General features: G+C 39.3%; 1 protein-coding gene across 1 annotated transcript; it reads left to right on the top strand.

The window, feature by feature from the left end:
* Nucleotides 1–1,138: 1,138 nt before the first annotated feature.
* On the top strand, nt 1,139–26,455 carry rasgrp3 (RAS guanyl releasing protein 3 (calcium and DAG-regulated)). The gene is made up of 17 exons (XM_079362776.1): nt 1,139–1,470; nt 12,976–13,098; nt 15,099–15,201; nt 15,720–15,782; nt 16,225–16,356; nt 16,628–16,775; nt 18,821–18,994; nt 19,368–19,484; nt 19,928–20,206; nt 20,515–20,595; nt 20,757–20,870; nt 20,978–21,093; nt 22,353–22,500; nt 22,707–22,743; nt 23,636–23,785; nt 23,879–24,255; nt 25,129–26,455. Exons 2-17 carry the CDS (start codon nt 13,029–13,031, stop codon nt 25,135–25,137), a joined length of 2,118 nt encoding a protein of 705 aa, XP_079218902.1. The 5' UTR covers nt 1,139–1,470; nt 12,976–13,028; the 3' UTR covers nt 25,138–26,455.
* The last annotated feature ends 132 nt before the right edge of the window (nt 26,456–26,587 follow it).

The following is a 26,587-nucleotide window of genomic DNA, read 5'->3' as shown; positions in this document are numbered from 1 at the left end:
TTCTCAATCAGATTTCTTGCCTGTTATGCTCTGATGTGAAACACAACAAAACGTAGCCACTTGCTGTTGACTGTACACATCCAGCCTGCACATTCCTGCTGCACTCAATACTAAGTTGGATTGCTATGCAGTAAAATGACAATGAGTGTCTGCTAGCAGCGTAGACAGATGGTAGCCTACTTGAATTTTTTTTTTTTTTTTTTTTTTAATGTAGCGTCAGCTACATATACTAGCATTCTCTGAGCAGCGGATCAGATGCTAAGCAGATTTTTTACTGTTTACTACAGTAACCATGCACTTATTGTAGTAAGTGAACTTCATGTGTTTTACAGTCATTAGACTTTCTAACTCCATGTGCCAACAAAGGCCCTAACCCCAACCCCACTCACTGACCTTATCAACACGTGATTTTCACAACTTGCATGCCACCATGTAATGCATGGTTGAAAAAATAGTCTTCTGTAAGATCAGTTTATAAGGAAGTGATAACAAGAGGTAATTATTTCAATTGAATATGTGCATGTAAGTGAAGTTCCATAGTTGGATCTGTTATTCGTTTACAGACATTAACCCTCAGAAATGCCTTTGTCCTCATTGTAGTAGTCATACAGGCAACTACAGTGAGAAAATGTGTGTGAGACAAAAGCTGGAGATCAATTCTTTTTGTCCAGCCAGGCAGCAGGATGTGCAGTCAGTGTTTTTGTTGAGGCAGACATTTTTAGAAGCCCAGAGAGACAAAACAATGTGGACAACGTCATTAGAGTGGAATATGGGATGGGCTGACCCTCTCACACAAGTATAGAGCAACAATGTAGGCACACACAACACGCACACCAACTCCACCCTGTTAATCGACTATGAAGAGTCTAAATCTCAAAATGTTGAAAAAAAGTTACAACAGAAACTCTGTCGCTTGATTTGCACTGACACATTTGGCAGTGCATTTACTGGACAGCGTTATCATGAATGTTGGCGGGATTTTGAGACAGGAAGACACACAGAAAACAAACACAAACGTGCGCACAAGCATATTGTGATCCATTTCCTGCTCTGCTCTTTTCCACCTTACCTTGTGTGGTCCCTATATTTGGCTCAGTCCAGGAAAACCAAGCAACACAGGCAGGAAAACTAAGTTGGGAAAGAATTGAAGGAAGTCTAGTGGCCATATAGACAAACAACACAGGGAGCTGCGCAGGCAGAGTACACAGCAGTTGTGTTTAATGGCTCAGATAGACAAAGGGCTTTAGGATGACCGAGGGCCATCTGACTGAGAAGTAAGGAGACACTATGATCCCGCTCTGACAGCAGGACAGATATGCTGGGTGTAGAAGCAGCCGTGTGGATACAGCGACTGTGTGGATACGTTTAATGTGGATTTGAATGGACAAAAAGCAGATCTATAAATGAACATGCTTGAACATTGGATCCTTGAGGTCTGCTGGTACATCTTGGATGATTGAAAGTCTTGAGGTAAGATGTGTGTTCAACCAAGCTGCAATGTCATTCTTCATGTTTTTAAATGGTTCTTTCATTCTGCTCTGGATGGAGAATAATGTGTGGAGGCAGATTTTTTTCTTGTTAGGACTCTGTGTCAGATTTTCACATGGAGTTATGGTCGTTTAACTAACAGGAAGAAAAGTTCTGTATTACTGTTGCAGAGTCATTCAAACTACTGTTTGCAATATTTTAGTAACTGTTTTTGATATCCTATATTTTGCCATGGACAGCTGGTTTACCTTCAGTTTTAAAACAATTTCTCAGATGAGGAGAAAAAACGAGAGTAAAATTTTAAATGAATAGTTTGTAAGTTGTCAAACATTTGCTACATGTGGCTTTTTTGAGCATTTCTTTATTGCTCATTATTAGCAATTATTATTATTTGAAGCAATAGTTCATCCTGAGAAATGGACCTTTTACTGTTTGTGTGTGTTGTGACAGCGAGAAACAATCATGTCTTCATGTCAGTAATACTGAAACAAGGTTGCATTTTGTATTCATGTGTTCGTTCACCATCTGAGATATGTATGTTGATATATGTGAAGACATGTTTATCAAAATCAATGCTTTCACTGTGTCAGGAGAAATGTCATGATATTACAGCTGTTGTCATTAAAGACAATACATTTAAGCACAGTGAGCGACAAAATAATGGAAATGGACACTTAAAAACTACATCTTTATATTCATATTCATGATTCTACAACATACAAAAACACTGTCTTTAAAAGGTTAAATATGTAAATTTAAATATATATATGTACATTGAGTAGCATTGTAAATTCTTTGTAGTATGATCTATAAACAAAGTTAATACAGGACTATAACTGCTATTCTGAGGGTTAGCCTTTGTTGTGTCGTCTTGGCAAGACTGAGGTCGAATCAACGTGTTTGTCATTGACAAACAACACGCGTGTTTATAGCAAGTTTTTTATGAAGGGAGTGATCGTAAAAGTGAAAGGAAATAAGAATCAAAAAGTCACTCTTTGTGTCGTCAATTTACGTGGACATTTATTAGCATGAATCAGTTATTGATAGGTTGATGATTAGAGCAGGTGTGTGTGTGTGTGTGTGTGTGTGTGTGTGTGTGTGTGTGTGTGGCACACGTAAGGAGGGCCCACCTGAACAAAAACGTGAGGATTTTAAAAGTTGATACTATTCTACTACTTGATACTATACGGACGGTGTCTTGAAATTTGGTCTCGTTAACAGACAACACGTTTTAACGGCTGGTTGCCAGATAGAGCCTTCTTTATTTAATGCACGACACTCTTTCTTTATGTCCTCTGAGGAGATCACATTTTGTAAATGCCTTCCACCCTAGCTATTAATGTTTTAGTTACTCATCAAGACGACCCTGAATTTTTTTTTTTAAATGTCTCCTCCTACACTGGACCTAATATAAAGCCTCTGCAACCTTTGAATTTTTGTTTTCCCACTTATTAGACACAACCAAAACCAGATTCATAAACAGGTGAGCAGCTGAAGTCGCTATTGAGCGTCGCTGTGGTGGCTTTTCATGCTCAGATACGTCATTCATCAAAATGCTTGGAAGGAAACACTTTTCATGTGGGTTAAAATGTTTTTATTTTTATTTAGACAAGCTTTGTTAACCTCTGTGCCTGACAGCTTTCTCTTTACACGTCTCTGTTTTCAACATTAACTGCACAAGATGCATGCATTCATAAAGAGCTGTGGCTCAATTGACCCTTGCAAAACCTCATTTGCATAATTATTTCATTGCTTGTCACATCAGCAACAGCACAAAATATACTGATGGTAATCTGACTCTGGCCCAATTCATTTATTAAACAACTCCATTTAGTCATGGTTCCAATCATCATGTGTGCAGATTGTGCAACCTGCAGTCACAATAATAATAATTACTAAATGAGAAATAACCTTCACTAGTTAGAAGGGAGAGAATTCCACACACTTTTCTCTCTCACTATACACATGTCCAAAAAATAAAAAAAACATTTTTGAAGGTAAATGAAAATACTTACAGTTCAGTGTGAAAGACACTGTGATCTGGACAAACTGGCCATCTAATGTTTCAAATAAGCTGGCACAGTAGATGTTCATGAATGCAGTTTTTTTCCAAGAGACTGAAAACACAAATCTTCTTGTATAAAATGTTGTATTTAGATCAGCACTGTGGTGCTTTGGTGATGAGCAGGGTTGTCTTACATGCTTTTTTCATGATTCTCTGAATGCTCTTGCTTCTTCCCACACGTTAAAGATAAGTGTTAGGTTACGTGTTCGCTCTTTGCCTGTGGATGTTTGGTGCTGGATAATAGCTGTCTCTCTCTAGCTCTTCACAGCCTTGAGACGGCACTTTAAAGAAAGCCAGCACAGCAGTCATTTTAAACAAATACTTTTGGGGAGCTAGTTTGGTCATGTACTGTGGGTCCATTTGGTCATACAGTCCGGGCTTTTTTTAAGGTTTATTTTGGGCTTTTTATGAGCGAGAGAGTGGGGAATTACAAGCAGGAAATGGGCCTAGGTCGGACTTGAACCAGGGCTGCCTGCCTAGAGGACCATGACCTCTGCACATGGAGCACACGCAACAGCCACGAGGCCACCGGCACCCCCCACACAGTCCTGGCTTTTGAGCTGAGGCGGAGTTCAAGATCCCTTTCATCTTATGTAAAACTATATGAATATCTTTACAGCTTCACCGACAAAAGCTGTGCAATTTGTCTTGTGAAGATCTTTATAGACAAGGTAGAGTTTTAACGCTGTGAAGGATTCAATAATTAAACTGAAAGATCTAATCCATTTATAATATTATATTATTCCAAATGCCCTGTTTTTGTTTATAAGACTGAAAAAAAAAGCTATGGATGGCTGTGTTCATTATCTTGACTGTTTGCCTTTTACTTCTTTTACTGCTGTCTTCACCAACTCTTCCTAGAGCAATACAGTTCTGTGTCAAAGCATTTCCTGGTTTAGTAAGAGTCATGTAAAAAAGTATAGGTTGCAAAAATAGATTTTTTTTTGTTCAATTTTACTTAATTCATTTCGCCTTTGTGCCATAGACTTAGTGTATATAAACATGAACTTAGTTTCATTGACATCACCCATTGGTTTCTGAAGTCCCTCAGAGAAGGTTGACATATTGTAAAATGCTAACGAACTTTTCAAAAAAGGACCCTCTGTTCAGCGTGTTCAGATAAAAAAAATTAATAAATAATAATCAGCTATTCATACAATACCAGACCTTTTTTTCTACCAGGCTGTAAACATGTTAGTTTCTTAATTGGCTCTTCGAACAGGTGACTTCTGTTATTGAAGTGATGCACATTTTTATATCACTTTCTGTTGAATTGGTTTTTAAAAAGCACTTTCCCTAAATAAAACTGAAGAGCTAGCTACCTCCTCAACTGGCGAATTTTCTGCAGGAAACCCTGCCAGCTTCAAGCTCAGATCAAGTCCATCCCTGGAGCCTTTAACAGAAAAAGTGGTACAGAGAATGGATGGATGAATTGAATAATGTCCGATTTTTCAAGGGGTAGGAAAAAAAGAGCCTTTTGAAAGTGTGAGGCAGACCTCTATTCTGCCATCTCAGTTCCACTATTGTTTTTCTTATTTCATTATATGTAATATAATGATGTAAGATGAAGAGGCAGATGTGGCACATAAATGAGTGTGGACTAGATTCAAACCTTTGGGTAATCCAAAGGTGCTGGAGAAAACTATGAGGCACAGGCTTTTCTTTATTAACTGGGTGCATATATCTGTCTCCTTTGAGTTATGTTTAAAAGACGTATATATATATATATATATATTTTTTGTAATTTTTTTTATTACTGATGAATAAAACTAAGCTTTGTGCTCTATCGTTACAATAGTGTCCTAACGCTACCGATTGTAGAAATGCTAAAGGATCTTAGAAGGACCTGTACTCTCAATAAAGCACATATTATTTTTAAGAGTGATTATTTGCAACTTTATTACATCTTAAAAGCAACTGCTAAAAGAGATTACAAAACGTTAACACGATAAAAGACTACGTCGCTTATGTACGATGTCACAGCATGTAAAATATCTGGACTGTGATGGGGAGGACTTGGGCCTTTTCAAAAGGTCAAAAAGACACAATGACATAGATATTGTGATACCATGATCATTTTAAGCTATATAAAATAAAAATGACTGACAGGTACACTAGCCAGTAACCTTATAATGCTTAGAAGTTGAATGAGCAAACCCAAAGAATTCTATACTGCTAATTAAAGCTGAATATACCGTATAAACAGGTTTAACGTGTCCAAAAAATATAAAGCAGATAATTCTTACAGCAGCACAGCCATGAAAAACCCAAAGCATATAAATATCGAAAAAAATATGGGAAAGAAGTTGAAACTATGTCAGCCCAAACAATGTGCATCATTTCTTCAATTACATCGTGTTAGAAGCCAATGAAGTACAGCAGCTGGGATTCATCAGACAAACAAGGCTGAGGTAATGCACACGCTGATGAACCTGAAAATCACTAATGCACACACACACACACACACACACACACACACACACACACTAGCCATCTGTTTAAGCTGTTTTACCAGCTGTCTGAACCCAAGGTCGATGTAACATCTGTCTGCAGCACTAGACTCCACATGACTCCAACTTGTCCCTCTGCTCTGGACATCATATTGATTTCTAATGTACTTCCTGTTTAGTGTCTGCTTGACTGAAATTATTTCAGGAGTTACTTATCAAAGCTTGAAATGAACAAAAAAAAACCTTTTAATTACATAAACTTTTATTGTTTCCAGTTTTTTGACTGAAAAGGGAGCCTACAGGATTCAAATCCTACAGAAAAAGAGACAGAAAAAAGCTTCAATAATAAATATCTACTGTGAGATATGACAACTACCGTTGGCAATGCTCTGATGTCTTGTCCCTGTGTCCAATTGTGTATTGAATAGATCTACAGTACAAAGTCCTTGTACACACGATGGCTTTCACATATCAAAGACTGAGGAGGACTCAGCCTCCTCAGACTGAACTGATATGAGGCAGATTGGACAAAAGAGGATTTGCTGTTTGCGTAAGCAGGTGTTCCTGCTCTACCTTTTGGAGCCTCGCTCCTCTGTCACCGAGCAACCTCAGTAGAACCAATTACTCACATTTAGAAGCGTTATCATCAGCCCCTTTAAAGTCTGCCATCTTATTTCAATTGGCTTGCAATGACTCTTTGGGCATGTTGAGACATGAAGAATGCACCGGATGCATCCATGCAAGGCACAACAGCGCTGTCTATGTGCATGCACACTTTGAATCTTTGCTTCAGGAATGTGTTACAAAATGGGAAGTCACATTACACATTGGGGGTAACGTGCGGATGCAAAGTATAAGTACACAGGGACACTGATGGTGAAGCTTCGTTTCGGCACTGTTGCGGGATTAAAAACAAAAACTAAACTAAAACATAACTGGCCTCAGATTGCGGTTGAAGCTCAACCCGGTTGTACAATTCGATAGTCACGGTTGCGGCTATCGTGGATCCAGATCTGACCTTGGCCCTTTCCTGCCCGACTCTCTAATCCCAACAATTTCTGAGTTCAGCTGTCCTATCCAGGAAAGGCCACATTGGTCAAAAAAAATATTTAAATACTTAGATGAATAAGTTGATATTGGTTAAAGTATTGCAACCAAGACTTCTGTTGCCAAAGTTTGTCCAACCAACTAAAAACTGAAACTAGAACACTTCTGATTCCAATATGTGCCTACACTGCACTACACTGCACTTATTCGCACTCAAAGAAGTTCATAGTCAAATAACTTGATAAATGTGTTGCATTCTTCCTCTCAACAGATTTATAGAGTGATAAGTCAGATTAAAGCAAGTATTATGTCAAATCAGCTCTCACAACTACAATATACATGACGTGTGTGAGGATGTGTGTGTGTGTAAGGTCACATGGCATGACTGCTGCTGCTTCAGGCTGCTGTGTTTACCAACAAGAGGAGGAGGAGGAGGAGGAGGCGGCAGCGGTGGTGGTCATACTGAAGTGTGCTCTCAATCATTGGAGTCTCTCTGCTTGACAGCCAATAGTAGCATCCAGCAGCAGTTACAGTAATCTCAGGGAAGGGACTGATCTTTAGCCTGGATGGTTGCTGCGACGCTGCTCTTCAGGGGGTAAGATTTGACTGCTTGGGAAATATGGTGTGTGTATATGTGTTAAAGTTTTGATTCCTGGTTTCTGTGATAGCAAGAGTGTGATTTAAAGCCTGGCAAAAGCCAGGTGTTTGTTTGCAACCTGGACTAAAGATATGGACTCATGTTCTGTTTTAAAGGCTCTCAGTGTTGGACTGAAGCTGTGTGTGTGTGTGTGTGTGTGTGTGTGTGTGTGTGTGTGTGTGTGTGTGTGTGTGTGTGTGTGTGTGTGTGTGTGTGTGTGTGTGTGTGTGTGTGTGTGTGTGTGTGTGTGTGTGTGTGTGTGTGTGTGTTAATACAGATGGCTTTACATTGCAGTTGGCTCTTTCTGACTTTGCACATTTGTGTGTGTGTGTGTGCGCGTGTGTGTGTGTGTGCGTGCACGCAGGTAAAAGTCTATTGTGTTTGTATTGTTCTTTTGATCCAGTTTGTGAGTGAGCACCCACATCAGAGCATCAGCGTATGTAGATGGAATAGCCACATGTCGACTGTGCAAAAGCCAAGCCAACAATGACGCATCCGTGAAGTCGAGATAGAGACACAGTGACCCATTGTGAAAGCAGGAAAGCACAAGTCATGCTAAGGGGCACAGCTGACTGTAACGTACACAGCCAGGCAGCGCAATGAAAGGGGAGAAAACATAAATACGTGTTTGTGTGTTTCCATTCCAATTGACACATAACTCATTACTGTTTGATCTAGCATCAACACCAGTTGTGATTCAAGGGTGTTTTGAGCCCCAAGGCAGAAATTCATTCAACTAACTCCAACCAGTTAGTTATCGTTTTCCTCTTTTAATTCCTTTTAACTTGCCTTCATCAACAAATTTTTTTACAGACATAATTCATGATGCATAATTCACAGATGCTGAGCAGGGCATTAGGAGTGAGTGCTATAAGATGGGTCCTGTTTGGGAGGTGTCCTACAGGGGGCTTGGCCTCAGAGATGTTCCTATCTGAAGGTCAGGGGTTTGATCCCCAGGTCCTGCAACAACATCCAATGTGTCCCTGAGCAAGACACTTAACCCCAAATTGCTCTTGCTGCTTCATCGGCAGCGTATGAATGTATTTGAATGGAAAACACACTAAAGAGCATATAAACCAGAAAAAGCATAATATGGGACCTTTAAAGTTTGTCAGCCATTAGGGGCCTCTTAACTGGCCTGGAGCCCCAATCAGTTGCCTGCCTTGCCTATTGACAAGCAGCGCCTCTGGTCAAAACAGATGCGTCATAGCGTATACACTGGAGACACACTGTCTCTGTAAACTCTACAGAGACAGTGTGAAAGACAACACTTTGTGAAGCTTCCAATGGTCTGTTTGGTGTTTTTAAGGCCCCTCTGTCACACTGTTAGCAGCATTAATTGCATATGCTTAAATTGTTCACATTCCCTCTTGTCATATCACAGCATGTTAAGGCTGAAGCCATAGCATAAATCAAATTGTGAGCAGATGAGTCAGTTGCTCACCTTCATGTGAATAACACTTACTTCAAACACCTTTAAAGCTCCAGTTAGAAATATTTTGAATCAGAACAATTTATGCTGATGAGACATATTTGACTGATAGAAAGAAAGCAGGGTGAGATTGCTAAAAACACTACTTATACACAGCTGAGATAAAATCAAGAAGAGTTTATCATTATTCCAAAGACAAGCTAGAACAATGAGCTAGTTTTGTTATTCATCGAGAAACAGAAAACCACTGCTGTTGTAGTGGACTTTAAAATATAATTTCCTCTACGGATTAACTTTAAGCAAGTGCACAGTCCATGTTGATTTCCTCCTGCAGCATTATGTCTCACCCACGCATGACACATATAGAGCTTGGACTGTCAGTTACCCTTAGGCGTTAATGTGGATGTGTAAATATGTTTATCTGTCTTAAAGACTTTGAATGTGGGTGCATTCTGGTCCAGAATCACTCTTGGGTTGTGACCCTGAAACCCTGAACAGAATAAATGGTTCACAGAATGGGACTGAGTTGAAATGTATCATCCTCACTGCAGCTTATGAGTCCTAAGGCAAGTTGTCAACTTCTTCTTTTTTTTTTTTTTATGTCTGAAGACATGTTGAAGACCCCAGTGGTTGTAAGTAGAGATGAAATAGTGGATGAGTCCATTGTAAACTGAGGCTTTGTTTGTGTCTCAGGTGCTAAGGTTAAATATTTAGGACATACAATTTAAACAGAATATCAATGCTGCATGTGATTGAACATTTCCCCATTATGAAAAAAAGGAGCTAGAAGGACATACGGGCTAGCAGACACAGGCAGTTGCACTGGTTTCTAACCAGTAACTAATATAAGCCTTATTACTCAATTTTCCTGGTCACAGCAAATGTTATGCATTCACACATCCCACTCACTTAGAAGGGGACCGGCAGGAAGGTGTCTGGGTAAGGTGGTGAAAAAAGTACCCATTTGCATACATGCAGCTCAACCTGAATGTATCTGGAAATTTTAGAAGTTTTGTGTTTGTGTGAATACAAAGTCCCCTGAAGGTCATGGATTTTTCACTCCTCTAAATCTAAGGCTTCAGACCTGCTTGTTGTGCATCTTAAATTAGGCTGCTAAAACTTGCTGCTTGGTTCGCACCATTGTTTTGTATGTTTCTGTTCTCAGCTGAAATAATGTTTTAATTTGAATGATTTTACATAGTTCGTTGTAACAAGTCCTTTATTTTATTTTGTTTTTGTTCTGATAAAACCCTTTTAGGTCTGATTCAGTGTCCAATATCAAATATAGAAGTAGTTTAAATTCACATGACAAATAACTGTTGGGCAATGCCATAAAACTGGGTAATACATCAAAAAAGTCTTCAACCCTGACTTTGACTGTTCCTCTGAAGACCATGTGCTCTGTGCAAGGTCAGTCATAAACATTACATTTTAAATAGACAAAAAAAAAAAACGGTCACTTATCAAACATAAACTAGTTTTCCTTGCTATCAGTCTTATGTAGACATTCTTATAGCAGTTTGTGAAAGGTCATGCAAATATGATTTCATTATGTTCAGGGAAAAGTATTTCTAAAGTGCAGGATTCGTTGACAATGATGCAGTTTCAAGTCCAGTCCTGAATGGTCTGAATGTTCTTTTCCAAAGCATCACCACACAGACTTTTTGTCAGTTCAGTTTTCAGTTTGTCAAGTAAACACATAAACAACAGGACTGGTGTTACAGTGATAGAAGCAGGCAAGCAATCTGGTTCAGATATAACTGATTCTACCTGATCTCAACATCTGCTTTTTTCTAAAAAAAAAATTGCCATGACCAGAAATGTGGTAAAACTAGGAAAAACTTTGGAGATGCTTTTGAAAAATGGAGAGATGTTAAAACGCAGCAAGTTTTCAAGGCAGATGTCGAGCTGGCTGTTTGGGACGTGTGGATGTATGTAATTTATCAGCTGTCTTAATTGGACTAAAGACCTTTTATCAAGATTACAGTGAACATAGTGTTTGTGCTAGAAGCGAGTTAAATTGTCAGTAACCTCTGACAGAGTTTGTTTCACAAAACGTTTAACTATTTGTATCTACTGTGATTGAGAAATTGAAATGTTGACTCAGCACCTTTCATAATAACTGATCTATGAGGCGATTGTTTGAAAGAGTGTTAAAGTGGAATGTCGATGTGGGCAGACTTCTCACTATGACACCTCTCCATGCATGTCCAGAAGACTCTGTTTGTGCATGTGTGAGTATTTCAGGGTGTGTTTATGTAGCATGTCTTAATAACAGCTGTAAAAAAGAACATTTCCCCTGAAAGAAATGTATTATATTAGGATAAGACCCTTGAGGTTTATCACCTCATTTTCAAGGGAGCACCAAACATTGGCTAAAAAATGTGTCTGGTTGTGTAGCCTAAAGGAAAAACTGTCCCAAGAAGCCGCATCAGTCTTAATCACTCGCAGCTAGCTCTCTCTCTTTCTCCCCAACACACACGGGTTTGTCTGTGTGAGCTGAAGCTTGGGTATAAGTATCAGCTTGATATTGAGGCAATGGTGATGGGAGCTAGCTTTAGCATACTCAAACCACAGTAACTGAGTTCAGGTGGTTATGATAGCATTAGCAGGTGAATGCTACTGTCAGCCAAACAACTATTACTGAAGCTACACATCGGGCAGTGCTGTGGTTTCTGGGTATGCAGTGATTTCTGGAAGATGCTCAGTTTATTTCCGATAACACACAGAGGGGCTGTGATTGTATTGTTTTCATCAGTTAATCCATACCCTCATTGTATCATTGAATGCTTTACAACCCTGTCTCTCAAAATAGTGACACTACCAGGTCATCCTAGGTTACTGCACTCACATCAATGAATGTAAGAATCATCCTTCAGACTTCAGAGTGTTCTCTGTAATATTTTATTGCCAGAATAATGTGGTGATGTTTGTACTGAAATCACCAGACACAGTAGGATTCTGAGGATTGCCCCATTAGAGATTTTATCCATTTACACTAAAAAAAAACAAGGTCTTCTTTCATTCAGACAAGTACACACATACACAGATGAAATAACTGGCACAAGGATTAATAGAGCTGACGTAAGGAATATCTTAGATGTGGGCAAGTGATGTTTGCCACACCAAGTTCATGTCAATAACATAATGAGCCGTAGTGGATCCCCTTGCAGTAGACAGGGGTAGTATCTTTGAAGGAGCAGCACAAGGAGTCAGTCTTCGTAGCCTGAGTAGAACGGATTAAAGGAAACATAGTGACACGAAAACAAACTTAAAAGACAGTCTGTCTGTGTATACATCCATAACCCAACATCACAATAAAGTCTGTTCCCTGGAGTGACTTATGGCTTAGAAGTATCACTACTGATTGCCTTGGGCAATGAGAAAAAGTGAAATGAAGGCTTTCCTACTAGAAAAGGAACATTTAATCTTCAAAGACAGACATGTGGCGTAGAGAAAATATTTTATTCATCTTAAAAATGCACTCCAGCTCCAACACAACAAGTTGATGGAACTTCAATCTATAATTTCTGTTGCCACGTGGGTTTGCTGGTACAAATGATTCTGCATGGGACACAAGCTCAGGTTTGATCACCCTGTAGCTGGCTACCTTTGATGAGGGTGTTTTTTTTTCTTTTTGTTTTTTTCTTTTTAAATAGAAAGGTCTCACTGACCATTGCTTTGAGAGCAAAACATGTTTTACATTCAAATCTGAAACTGATACATGAACATTATTCTTCTCATAATCAAAATGCATTTATTCCCACACCTACCTTTATGACCCAGTTCTGTAAATGACTTTTTTTCTCTTACTGATGATTCTCTCTCTCTTGCTCTGTCTCTCTGTCTTACCCAGAAAAACCCTGATTGGTTGAGAGCAGTGAGCAGAAGTGACCTCTGTCCTTGAATATGGGAACATCAGCATTGGGAAAGGCAGCATCTCTTGATGCTCTTTTAAATGAATGCATTCATGCATTTGGTAAGTGACACGTGATAAGTCTGCTATCAAGGCTTGATTATCTACCTAACAAAGTGAGCACAGATAGGGACCCAGGCGTTAGGGACTCAACTGTACGGCAATTGGTTCAAGGCCATTACATTAGATGAAATACAATGGAAGGGGCTTCATAGAAAATGTTATCTGAGCTAATGTGTTAAAAAGAGACCCTTTAAAAAGATATACCGTAAATTCCATACTATTGAGCGCACCTGGATATAAGCCGCACCGGCTAAAAATAAGTAAATAAATGTATTTGTACATATATAAGCCGCACTTGATTATAAGCCGCAGGTGTCCACGCTATAACAAGAGCTATTTACACAGACGTAGGCTACCGGTAACATCCGCAAATACTGTAGCGTCCATACGGACGTTAAAGGACGACGAGAGCGTTCAAATAATAACTTAATAACCTGGTCACTGTCGGCCGTGACCACGCCGTTTACAGCAGAGAACAAAACCATAACTTGCCGTAACAATCCAACTCTCTCCCCCAGCGTTCTCTCATACAGCCACTCAACACGTTCTCGCTGGTGCATTCACTGACTCTCCACATAATCGGAATTATGAACACATTATCAACTATCAATCAATCAATCAATCAATCTTTATTTATTTATATAGCGTCAATTCATAACAGGCGTTATCTCAAGACACTTTAAAAAAGCAGGTAAAGGACCTTACTGTTTGTCTGTTAACATTAACAAAAGAGCAGGTAACAAGACCATGCTCATTGTTATGTTTACAAAAAGCAGGTAAAGGACCTTACTGATGGCTATATTACAAGAGCCCAGCTTAATCCGTCAACTACTGACTTTACAACATGAACCGTTACAATACGAAGCCTAGCCGACGGTGTCTGTAACACGGCTGATGAAAAAGATGACCGTAATATATTTCACAAGAAAAAGTCCATCCATTCACTGCCTCAGAATGACTTCATTACTCACTTCCTCAGTCTCTGTTGTCGCTGTCAGTGTCATCTTAACGTGCAGCAGCTCTGTTAGCTTCTTTGACAGCCAGGTCAATCGCCTTTAACTTGAAAGCTACATCATATGTATTTCTCCGTGTGTTTTCCATGATGAGGGTGCGTGCATGAAGCGCAAAATGACTGATATTAAGATCCGACGTGACGAAGTCAAATGTTTTTGCGGCAGAAGCTCATTGTCCCCCATAAAAAATCCATGCATTAGCCGCACCGGAGTAGAAGCCGCAGTGCTCGAAGTGTGAGAAAAAAGTAGCGGTTTATAGTCCGGAATTTACGGTATATTCAATCACTTAAAGATTATATTTAATCTATGATTTATTACAGTCATATCATGGTTATGGTTAAATATGAAGCCAATGTGGAAGGGAAAAATTCTACATTTTGTCAAGGCTCCAGTTGAGGCAGGCACATACACAACTTACTGAAAATGCGATCCTGTATAAACCAGATCTCACCGAACACTCTGTTTTGGTCTGCCTCTTTTAATTGCAATGAGCCCCCACTGAGTTCTCCGGTAGACATCATTCCTTTGCTAACGAAACTAATTATGGCAGATATGAGCAAAAGTTTGCTCTTGGCTGGGGGTTCGTGTCCATGGGTGGAGCTAACAGAATCCCACTGTGATGTCACAAGGACAGCAATTTTGAAACAGAGCATTTTTCTATGTGCTAAAAGACTTGTGCAGATCACAAACAAAGGAATGGATGGGTTTATTTTACATTATGAGGGTTCGTAGACACCCAGGTTACCAAAATATATGTCAACAAAATGTCAAACTGGATTTTTTTATAATATGTCCCCTTTAATGTAAAGCCTATGTGGTAATGAAGAACCCTACCTCTTAGGAATACAGTGTGGCTCATCAACAATACTGTGGCACAGGATAAGGTAGTCATGCTTAGAGATGCAATGCTGTTTATTGTTCATAATATTGTGTTGAACTTTTTAATGGATTTATAACAAGAATATTTTGACTCACTTCTTTTAATAGATGACAATGGACAGTTGCAGGCCAACCTGTTTCCCCGCAACCTCCTGATGATGCATCGCTGGTATGTTACATCCTCTGAACTAGCGGGAAAGCTTCTGCTGATATATCCTCTCTGACAGAAAGTCTGCAGGAACGGCAGCGTCTACACATTAACACAACGCTTTAACATCATTTTGAAAAAAAGCTGGCTCCAGATATGAACGTCCAATTTAAAACAATGTATTTTGAGATATAGGGATTTATTTATCTGTGTTATGATTAATATATTATCATAAAGGGTTTGTTGATTTTGCTTATGGGACTCAACTCAATGACTGAAATCTGTATCTTTGGAGAAACCAGCAAGAGAGAGCTAGATTTTTGAAAGTATCCAAATGAAAGAAATTTACTTTGGGCCTTAATCCAAAATCAGATCAGACCGTGGTTCTTGATACTGTAATGTTGACAAATGTTGACAAGTGCTATGCTCTTGATGAATTACATTTGGGTAATATAGCAATAAGCGGCTAACTCATCCTAAAACTGTGATTATTATTATTTTTAATTTAAGTATACTTAATATGCTGTACATTAAGGTGTAATATTCTGTCAAATCTTGGAAAAGTCCTTAACTTACCCCACGTACCGTGACTGCAAAGGTGACAACTGTCAGATAACCAGGCTGAAGATTTGTTATTTAATGAGGTAAGCTGATAAATGTTCATTCCTCCATCTAATTTCACCACATATCACACTTTTTCCTGCAGGTATGCACAGATTGCTCTGAGTTGTGTTTTGCTTCTCATATTCAAGGTTTAACACTTGAATACCAGAGGCAGCAGTTTGTTTTTATCCTCACAATGCTCTTTCCTTACCCTGTTGTGTTAACACAGAAAATCAAGAATTATTTTTAAACTTGGCTCAAGCCAGTGACTAACCCTTTGTTATAAGGCAAACTCTACAGCAGAGTGGGGTCACCGAGGGGGGGAGGACATCCAACAATTCAAAGTTGTGAATACAGTTGAAAGGACTTCCTGAACCGTAACACCACAATACAGACACATGAGTCACATGCTCACAAGTTCACAGTGCCCTTTTTTATTCAACGGAAAGCTTTAGAAAACTAAAAACGAGATGTTCTTTTCAGGTACTGGATAGTCACATTCCCTGCAGAGTTCAACCTGGATTTGGGTCTGATCCGGATCACAGAAGAGTTCAGAGATGTGGCTGCTCAGCTCGGCTGTGAGGAGCATTTCAAATTCCTCGACATCTCCACAATGTAAGGCAAAAAGATCATACAGGGAAAGTTTAAGGAGATGTTGCCAGATTTAGAATTGAATAAACATAGAGAATAGATTTTCCAACAGCTAAAGATCTGAACACTTATACCAAGTTCAAACCTTTCTATTGATATAGATAGTGATCTTTCTGGAGCTTTAGTCAGTTAGTAGCAAATTGTTCAAATTTATTTTTTGTGGTTGGCAATATTAAAAATACACCGTAAGGACCTATCTTCATGTTGGCTATGTTGTATATTGTTCACTTTGTAGTCCATCCTATGACTGGATGCGTAAACTGACCCAGCGGAAGAAGCAGGCCAAGAAAGGCAAGGCCTCACTGCTGTTTGATCACCTGGAGCCCATGGAGCTGGCCGAGCATCTCACTTTCCTTGAGTTCAAATCCATCCGGAGGATATCGGTATGTCTTCAAACAGGTCTGCTTGTTTACAATAGTCCAATTGTTTAAACGTTGCCATTGTATCAAGGTGTGTGTGTGTGTGTGTGTGTGTGTGTGTGTGTGAGCTGGGGGGGGGGGGGGGGGGTAAACTAAGGTCACATATTTGGCTGAAAACTACAAATGTTCTTCATGATCATTTTCATTATAAATAGCATTATAAATATCCAATTAAAAATTACTTCATTACCTCTTCATAAAAGTTAAATTACAAGAATAAGCCTCAGTGCATAGCTACTTTGACCAATTCTGATAAACAAGAAAGGCAACTGTCAAAGCAAGACAGTGTAGCCAATCATTTGAAAGAAGAAATAACACATTCTTTCTTATAAAGATTGAATTCATAAGAAACAAATTACACACTTCTGGAAACTCAAGGGGTTTTCCTGCTGCAGCCTCAATTAGTCTGGTGTGACATCTGAACCATGTGTGATTAAAAGTCTCTCTCTCTTTAAATATGGGGACCATTGGTGAAACAAAGTTGGGAAACTAGCATCTGCTGCAGAGCTTTGATGTGAGTCCAGCCTGCCTCTGTGTGAACTGCCTTGTATTCACAGGACAGGTGGTTACTTGTTAACAACACCAGGAAGAAGACCAGAGTCTGTATTCATGGTGTGTTTGAGATTTTGATGAAAACAGTGGACTCTGTGTGAGTGTTTGTCCTTGAATAGTGATATGGTGACAGATGCTGCTGCTTTGGTTCGCATGCATACTCACGTTTTCCCACACATGACCAGGGATTGACTTGAAAAACAGCAGATTAACCAACTATCATTCAGAATCTAAGAGAAAAATTGAGCTGTGTGTGTTTTCTTCTTCTAGCCACCATCAGGGATTTTTTAATTCTTCCCACAGGATGAATACTTTGGAAATTCCATGAATCCTCCTGGCTGAAGCCAAGGGCACGTCGGTGTGTTCTATAGTCTGTTCCATAGTTTCTGTTATCTGGTGCAACCTGGCAACATGACGCAGAAAATTCAAGAATAACGCTCCACTGATAATTTTAAGTTACAGTAATCACCATGCAAGAATTAGATAAACAAAAATGTTAGATTTTCTAAACATAAGCACAAGTATATTGATTGCCTTATAAACTGATCACTTTACTGGATTTGTGTTATTTTACCTTTTACTGTTCTTCACATTAGCTACCCCACAATGCAATGTTCTGGCGGTCCTACCTTCAGCATTGAGATGTGGATATAAGCTTCAATCCAGTAGCTGTATTTTTTTAATGAACCCTTTTTGGGATCCTGGGAAATTCATTGTCCCATTTCTCAGTGTACAAAAAGTACAAAAGTAAAGATCCCCAGCTCCTGCAGCAACATGTCTGGTGTGTCCTTGGTAACATCAAGACACTTAACCCCAAGAATCTCCTGCTGCTTCGTCAGCTGCTTATGAATGTGTATGAATGAGGTTAGTTACTTCTGACTAGGACATCCTTTATCACAGATGGACCAGGATGTAAAACTTAGTTTGTTAGCCTGATGCTAACACATACTGGAAAAGCTACTAACTAACAGAATTAGTATCTCCAGTATGTGTAGCAACCAATTGACAAATTCAACAAACAACACACTTTTATAGCAGGCTTATGTTCCCTAATCTCTGTTTAAAAACAGACTAGTCCTCTCTGCTGACAATCATTGCTCGGATCAAGTGCAACTGCATGACTGGCTCTTTGTGTCTCAGTTCATGAGTTGCCTTTTCCTACGCTCCAAGAAGCTCTTGTCTCTTGTATTGAGGTGGAGCAAACTCTTCTAAAATTGAATTGAGAAAATCTTATTCATTGAAGGTCTGTCATTCAGCTTGTGGGGAGTAGGTGGGCGGCACCCTAGTACCCTCTTTTGACCAGCTACCACTGGTTGTGTGGAATTATTGTCTATTGTCATCAAGATTTTTTTAGAGGCTCTTTGGGCACATAGACCCTACAAGCCCCTGAGATTAAGAAAAAACATATATGGGATTTTGAATATTTAATATGTAATTCTCTTCTCTCTTGCTACCAGTTCACTGATTACCAGAGCTATGTGATCCATGGCTGCCTGGTGGACAACCCGACTCTGGAGCGCTCTATTGCTCTGTTCAACGGAGTGTCGCAGTGGGTCCAGCTTATGGTGCTGAGCAAGCTAACACCTCAGACCAGGGCAGATGTTATAACTAAATTCATCCATGTGGCTCAGGTAAGACAAAGACAAGACTGTACAAAGATCCCCTACGGATCAATTTCATCTATTATTATTTTAGGGGTCTTTCATCCGCAAAACACATATATTGCTGTAGATTTAAAGTGTGCAGTGCATCCTTTATTATTGTCTATTGTCATCAATAATGTGTGTATATTGCTTATTTTATTAAGGAGAATTGCACTGTGCCCCCAATAAACAACTATCTTACCATGATGTTGAATATAATGAATATGATATGAGCCAGTCCAAATTAATTCTCACTTGAACATCATGCAACAGAACAAACAACCACAATAGAATGTTATGGATTCGATTAATAATGAAGAAGAAAAACATGTTTTTCCATAATTTCAATCTCTGTCATCAGAAACTTTTGCAGCTGCAGAACTTCAACACTCTGATGGCTGTGGTGGGGGGGCTGAGCCACAGCTCCATCTGTCGACTGAAGGAGACTCACTCGTTTTTGGCTCCAGAAGTTGTGAAGGTAAGACAGAGTACACATGCAACATATGAAGTTACCAGAAAGCACATCACTTTTCTATGCTTGGTTTGATACTTCTAACCACAATATAGTCTTTCTTATAGACACAAAAACTTGGACCCTGAAAAATGCCGCTTGAAGCACTCTAACCAAACAACTGATTTCACAACTTCTTACAAATTACCTTAAATATTTGTTTTATATTTGGTTTAGAATTAGTCTGTTGTAGCTCTGTCGTTGGCCTCATAGCACACCTTCCTTTAGTTAGTTGCTGAGCTTGATGTTAACTTCCTATTGGGATAACCTTAATCCTAAATTTGAACTTCTGCACTCCATCATCTTGCCTAAGAAAAGTATTGGTAAGTCATGTCCAATTCATGCCTTCACCTGAAGAATATTCAGTTTTAGCCATGTTACTTACACAAGTGTACCCACTTATGCTTCAGATCTGGAGTGAGATGACAGAACTCGTCTCTTCTAACAACAACTACTCTTGTTACCGGAAAGCCTTCAGCGAATGCCAAGGCTTCAAAATCCCCATCCTGGGTGTGCATCTCAAGGACCTTATTGCGGTGCATGTCGTCTTCCCTGACTGGGTTGATGACAGTAATAAAGTGAACCTGGTGAAGATGCATCAGCTCTATATGACCTTCAATGAGCTGGTGTCTTTACAAACTGCAGCTGCCCAAGTGGAGCCCAACATGGACCTCATCTACCTGCTAACGGTGAGGGGTTACCAACCAGCAGGTTGGTAATCTGTATGTTTAAGACAGAAGGGGTCATGGAAAGATTGTTCTGAAATAAGCAAGTGTTGCTGGCTTAGTAGAGGGCACTTAAGGTACATTCATGATATCATTCTTTGTATTTGAATTCATTTCACTTTACTCATGCTGTTAAATTGTGTTTGTTCAGGACACGTCTTAGCTTCTGATACATGAACGTTTTTAGTTGACTAAGAAAAACAAAACTTTGAAAACGTTGCTTCTGTTTTCATATTTTTAAATAACTATACTCAACATCTTCATCTTTCCAGCTTTCTTTGGACCTTTATTACACAGAGGATGAGATTTATGAGCTGTCATTAGTAAGAGAACCACGTAACCCTAAATCATTGGTGAGTTTAAGCTAACATGGTTCAAATGTTGTGCTCAAATTTGTCCAAAGAAATGTATTCCTTTTTTGCCTTAGTTGATCCATTAGTAGGACTAGACATACCAGACTCGTTCAATTTCCTGATCTAAGTCCTGTGCACGTCATTTGTATCCCTGTTTACAGCCTACCTCTCCAACTACTCCCAACAAAACCTTGGCTCCACTAGACTGGGCCTCTGGTGTCACCACCAAACCAGACCCTTCAGTAGTCAACAAACACATCAGGAAACTGGTGGATGTGAGTCAACAATTAGAAATGATGCAGTATTCAGCATTGCTGAAGCCTACAAGTTGATAGGTTTGTGTGAATAATATGTTTGAAGTAATCTGTTTTTTCTTCGGAAGTCTGTTTTCAGGAATTATGACCACGACCATGATGGGTACATTTCTCAAGAGGACTTTGAGAGCATTGCTGCTAACTTTCCGTTCCTGGACTCCTTCTGTGTTTTAGACAAAGATCAGTAAGTGTGCAACCATTTCACCCACAATGTTTAGCTTTTTCAAAATGACATTGGTGTACCACCAGTAATGCGGGCTATGGGAGACTTGTCTACTGTGGTATTACTATGGAAGACTTGGTCACTGGCTGCTATAGTTAGCAACATCACATGTAGCAACACTACTTATTTCCCCGTAGCTTTTATGTTACAAAATGACTTTCAAATTCATTTAAATCTAACATTATATTTTTTTAAAACAACAATATTCAATCTTGGAACCCCTCAGCAAGTATCCTCATCCTCTTATCATGGTTTGACAACTATATAGGGCCAATTTCCCTCTCCCTTTTTTCTGAGGCATTTGCATCCTAAAGATTAGACACAGTCATTTCTTGGTTCATTACTCACCCTGAAGAACTTCCCTTTCATCTCCTTCTTGTGAGTCTTTATTCAATAATACATTACAGTTAAATACATGCTTCACTTTTTCTTACTATTTTATCTAAGCCTCAATAATTATTGGAGTTTCCTTAATTTAACATTGAGGTCGAGTTACAAAAAACAGCTTAAATACATGTAAAAAAAAGGAAAGAAAGAAGAATCTCAGTTAAAACAATCACACACTGTGGATATTGTGATACCATTGAACTACACGTAGCATTAAATAAAGGAAAATATCGCCATTATAGCACTACATAACCAACTCTGTCACTTCGTCAGCTGCTTCTGCGTCTTTTTTATTTATTTTAGGAGAGCATATGCGAAAATAGCTCATTTTTCCTGCTTTCACCAAAGCCTGCGGATGCATCATTAGTCAATAAAAATTATACAACACTAAGATGAAAGTCCAGACTTCAAAGAATAGATTCTACTTTTTTTTTTAATCTGTTAAATGAATAAATAAATGTGACTTCACAGGAGTTAATGTTTGGATGTTTTTGATGTGAAATAGTTTGTCCATGATCTTTGAGGAGTTGTAATTGGTTTATTTCACTGACAAAAGATTGAGATAAATGTTGTGGTTGGCTTATTTTCATCATAAGATAAAGTTACACAAAGAAATGTCCTAACTAAACATTAATGTAGTCCTGCATAGGCGGAAAGACTTTGTGATGGCAAGCGGCTGTCAGCTGATTTGAGAACCACCCGAATGCTAACCAATCATTATCACACTCTGACAGCAAGGCGGTTTATTTAAACTGCAAGAGAGTATTCCTGACTGAAATGTTATTTAAATATATAATCTTCCTAACTTTCTTTTTTGGCCCTTTTTCTGTCAGAGATGGATTAATCAGTAAGGATGAGATGATAGCCTATTTCCTTCGGGCTAATCCACTGCTCCAGTGTAAGATGGGACCAGGTTTCATTCATGACTTCCAGGAGATGACATACCTGAAGCCCACTTTCTGTGAACACTGTGCTGGATTTGTGAGTATCGCTTAGTCTTTAGGCTACATGAATCCTGGATGTCGCTCATAAAAACTCACAGCTTTGGCTCGAGCCAATCAATATATCTCAAATCCTTCTCGCATCATATTTTGTCTCTTTGCTTGATTTTATTTATTCACTGTTAGTTACAAGAATGTTTGCTGTTGATGACTTGTGCATAATTTCTCAACTTCCTGTACCTGCAGCTCTGGGGAATCATCAAACAGGGCTACAAGTGTAAAGGTATTATTTTATTACATCTCTCGCTGTATTCTGTAAAATTGTGGAATTAATAATAAAATACAACGTGCATATTATCTTATACTATCTCGTATTGTTGAGCTACAGATATGTATAAGTCAGATTGTGTCAATGGAATGGAGGGGTAAAACGAATTGGCTAAACGATAACTGACCAAAACGTACTGATATTTTAGCAGTTTAAGCTAACTAAGAGATCTAAAATCCCATTCATACACGTTCATACGCCGAACCAGTGGGAGAACATGTGGTCAAGTGTCTTGCCCAAGGACACATCAGACATGTGGCGGTAGGAGTTAAGGACCGAACCCCTAATCTTCCAGTTGAGAGACGACCAACTCTACCACCTGAACCACAGCCACCCTCATTCTCACACCTCCATTCTTGGGCAGGACTGTGAACCCCAAACTGTTCCCAATGGCATAGTCAGCGTTGAGTGCATTCATATGAAAGCATCTCTATACCTGCTTTTTTGAGATTACATTTGATATAAATTGGTGCTACACAAGTAAAAACTAAAAGATTTCTGATTGATGAACGGGGTTGGGGCTGTATGCCTTCATCTAATAGGACAGTATGTAGAGACAGGACGTGTGGAGAGAGAGTAGAAGATTTCATGCACCAAATGGTGCAGTTTGAATAAACTATTTACTGCTGTCACACTCTTGATGTTCATAAAGGATCCCTTAAACATAATCTGGCATCTGACTTAAATCCTAGAATACTTTTACTGAAGGCCAAAAAGCTCTAAGTTTTTCTCTTTTTCACTTCTTTAACAAGCATCATGCACTGTATAGAGAGTAGGGAGACCTACTCTGGGACTTCTACATTTTCCCCCCTGAATATAAGCTGATGTTTGTGTGTTTATATTGCAGACTGTGGCGTTAACTGTCATAAACAGTGTCGGGAGCTGTTGGTTCTGGCCTGTAGAAAGCTGATTCGCTCCAGCTCTTTGGGTAGTGTTTCTCCAGCCAGACTGACCCACAGCTCATTGCCGAGCAGCCCCGCTCTTCCCACCTGTGCAGGTCGTTTTATTCTACAGACATTTCTAAACGAGCATGTTAGTGCTAATATAAAAAAATAAATAATTTATTCCTAATGTTCTGTGTTCCCTTCAGATGAGGATGAGGTGTTTGACTTCCCATCTGTCACATCGGCAGCTCCAGCTCTGGACCCTCAATCCATCACCCTGATGACTGGCTCAGCTCAGAGGATCTCTGTGCGTCTGCAGAGGGCCACTACCAGCCAGGCCACACAGACCGAGCCCCTATGGCCTGAACACAGCTGGGGGGGCACAGACAGCGGATCACACACTTTCCCTAAAATGAAATACAGGACTCACAGGAAATCATCTAAGAATAAAGGATTTGCTCGTTGGGAAAACCAGAATGACGGGCAGCATCAGGCAGTTTCTTCCCGGTACAGCGTAGACTCTCAGCAGAGGTCAGACTTCTCAGGAGGGCTCCAACGCAACGGGGTAACCCACAGAAGAAAGGTATAATCATAAGTGGCTGTACATTGATATTTTAAGTTAGCATCAATCAATCATTGTTTGTACAGTGTCATTTCATAACACCTGATGTTCAATACACTTACAGTACATACACAACATTACAGTGGCAAGAAAAATGTCCTATTTAGAGGCAGAGATCTTGGGCAAAACCAGACTCATAATGTAAAACCATCAGCTGAAACTGCGCCTAATATGCAATATAACTCGATTAAAACAGAACATCAATGTTCACCTGCAGAACAAATTCATTAGTTGAGGTAAAACTTCAGATTGTAAGCCTATAATTGGCTTTGGAATTAATAGATTTTGCACATCATTTACACACATTCTTCTTATAAACATATGTAGTGACAGTGGTTTAGTACCTTGGAGCAACATTATAAAGGAATTTGGTTTGGTGGGATTTAGTGCCCGCCTGAGGTCATTAAGTGCAACAGCACTGTTGTAAAACACTGTATTCACATAGCACACAAGCTGTCACCAACGTGCAAAAGCCTGTTAAATATTTTCCTTGCTGGTTCTGTATGTTTTCTTGGTTCCCTCTGTCTTCTTCCGTCTCTTAGCCTCAGTCATTGTATCAACAAGTAAGCAGATGGGTTAACTGGCTTCTTTTTAGCTGAAGGCAGGTGTGTGAACTAGTGGTATGCACTTCTCTCTCCGCAGCCGGCTTCTAAAGCTATATAGTGCTGGAAACAGGCGACTGGGATGCTCTGTGGAAATGGGAAAGACGCCATTCTTTTTGTTGAAAGTTATTGGACATTAAGATCGACTTTGAAACTACTATTTTAAGTTGGAAAAGTTAGAAATTGTTGCTGAAATGTCAGTGTAAGTAATATCTCTGCTCTTCCTCTCTAGGACAGCTGACTTGGTCACCATGGTCAGTCCCAACAGGCCACAAAGGCTCACGTGACTGGGACCAGGAAGCGCTTCTGTCTGGGGGTTGTGCTTGGCTGCCTGAAGTCCCCCCACAGTGAGCTGGAGTTCTCATGTCCTCTGTAGATCTCAGCACAGACAGAGCTTCATATGGAGAGGAGTTGAAGGACAGAATGTCTCAACAGGACAGTGTGTGAGTGATCTCTGCAGGAAGAGGTCACAAAGATAAGGAGAGGGGCTCAGCGGATGATGGACTGACTCGCACTGTGAGGTCACCTCTATCCTTGCCTTCTGTGCAGGATAATCGGTTTGGGATCAATATGGTTGTCAGCTACAACAAGGCTTACGTTTAAGTAATGATGATCAAGTTGGTCCAAAACATCTACATGTGAGCAGTCAGAAGAAACATTTTTAGACTAAAAGTGTTATTATTTCAGGTTAGTGGCTCAATTCTGGCCAGTTGTTGTAAATCATGAAGCAAAAAGTCAAAGTTAGTGAAGTTAATGGTCTCTTTCCAGAGGAGGAGAAACTGTGTAGATATTTCTATGTTGAGTTGTCAAAAGGGAAAAGTGAAAATGAAAGTACATATGAAGGGAAACCAACCGCCATAAGGAGCATTGATTTTGGATGATTCTACAAAGTAAGGTATTAAGTTAAGTGCCGTTTTTAAGTGTTTATTGAGATTTTTTAAATTAATTATTTATTTATTGACACTAATGCTGCATTCATGTGCTCCTTGAATGGTCCAAGTTTCCGAGTTCGCAAGCCGTTCTTGTTAACATTTACAAAACATATTTTGACACGTTTCTGAGTTGTTGTTCTAACTTGAGCAGGCTTTCATGCACATTTAACAATGAGAAAACTAATTTTCCTGACATGTCCGACAACACATGAATGCACCATTAATCTGCGCCTGGTAATTGCATTGTGTTAACCTTTTCATCGTCAAAAAAGTCATTCATGAGTTTCACTGAAGACAAAACTGCCCCAAAATCTTGAAATCATTAGATGTTGAATTCTTTCAAATACTTAAATAATCTCAAATTCATGACACATTTGTACTTTTATGTGTGCATGGAAATGAATAAACTAAGTAAAAGCGAAATGATCTTTTCACAAATCAATCAAATCAAAACTGTCAGATTGTACAGCTCCAAGATATTTCTTCAGATTTATTTGAAAAGTTTATTGTTCGTACTTTTTGGTCTTATTCTCACTTTAAATGCCTTACCTGCTGAGTCAATTTTCTAAAGCACCATGTAACACTGGTAGATAACAAATAAAGTTTATTTTGAGCTGAAAGCTAATTCTGCAAAACATTGTGTTTATTTTTTATTGAATGTCTTTTTACACTGTCCCCAAAGCCAGAGTGTAAAACAATCATCCGTGTGCAGTAAATGAGAGACATACATCTCACATGATTGCATTCTACTTTACAGTC

This window comes from Symphodus melops (genome assembly GCF_947650265.1).
Source record: "Symphodus melops genome assembly, chromosome: 15".
NCBI classification, from domain to species: domain Eukaryota; kingdom Metazoa; phylum Chordata; class Actinopteri; order Labriformes; family Labridae; genus Symphodus; species Symphodus melops.
Note: the sequence above shows the minus strand (reverse complement) of the source record. Positions and strands in the feature narration are given on the sequence as shown.

Coding starts and splice junctions, on each gene's coding strand:
- rasgrp3 (XM_079362776.1), top strand. CDS start 13,029: ATGGGAACATCAGCATTGGGAAAGGCAGCATCTCTTGATGCTCTTTTA. Junction 16,357..16,627: donor TTCCTCGACATCTCCACAAT/GTAAGGCAAAAA, acceptor TTCACTTTGTAG/TCCATCCTATGACTGGATGC. Junction 20,596..20,756: donor CACGTAACCCTAAATCATTG/GTGAGTTTAAGC, acceptor CCCTGTTTACAG/CCTACCTCTCCAACTACTCC.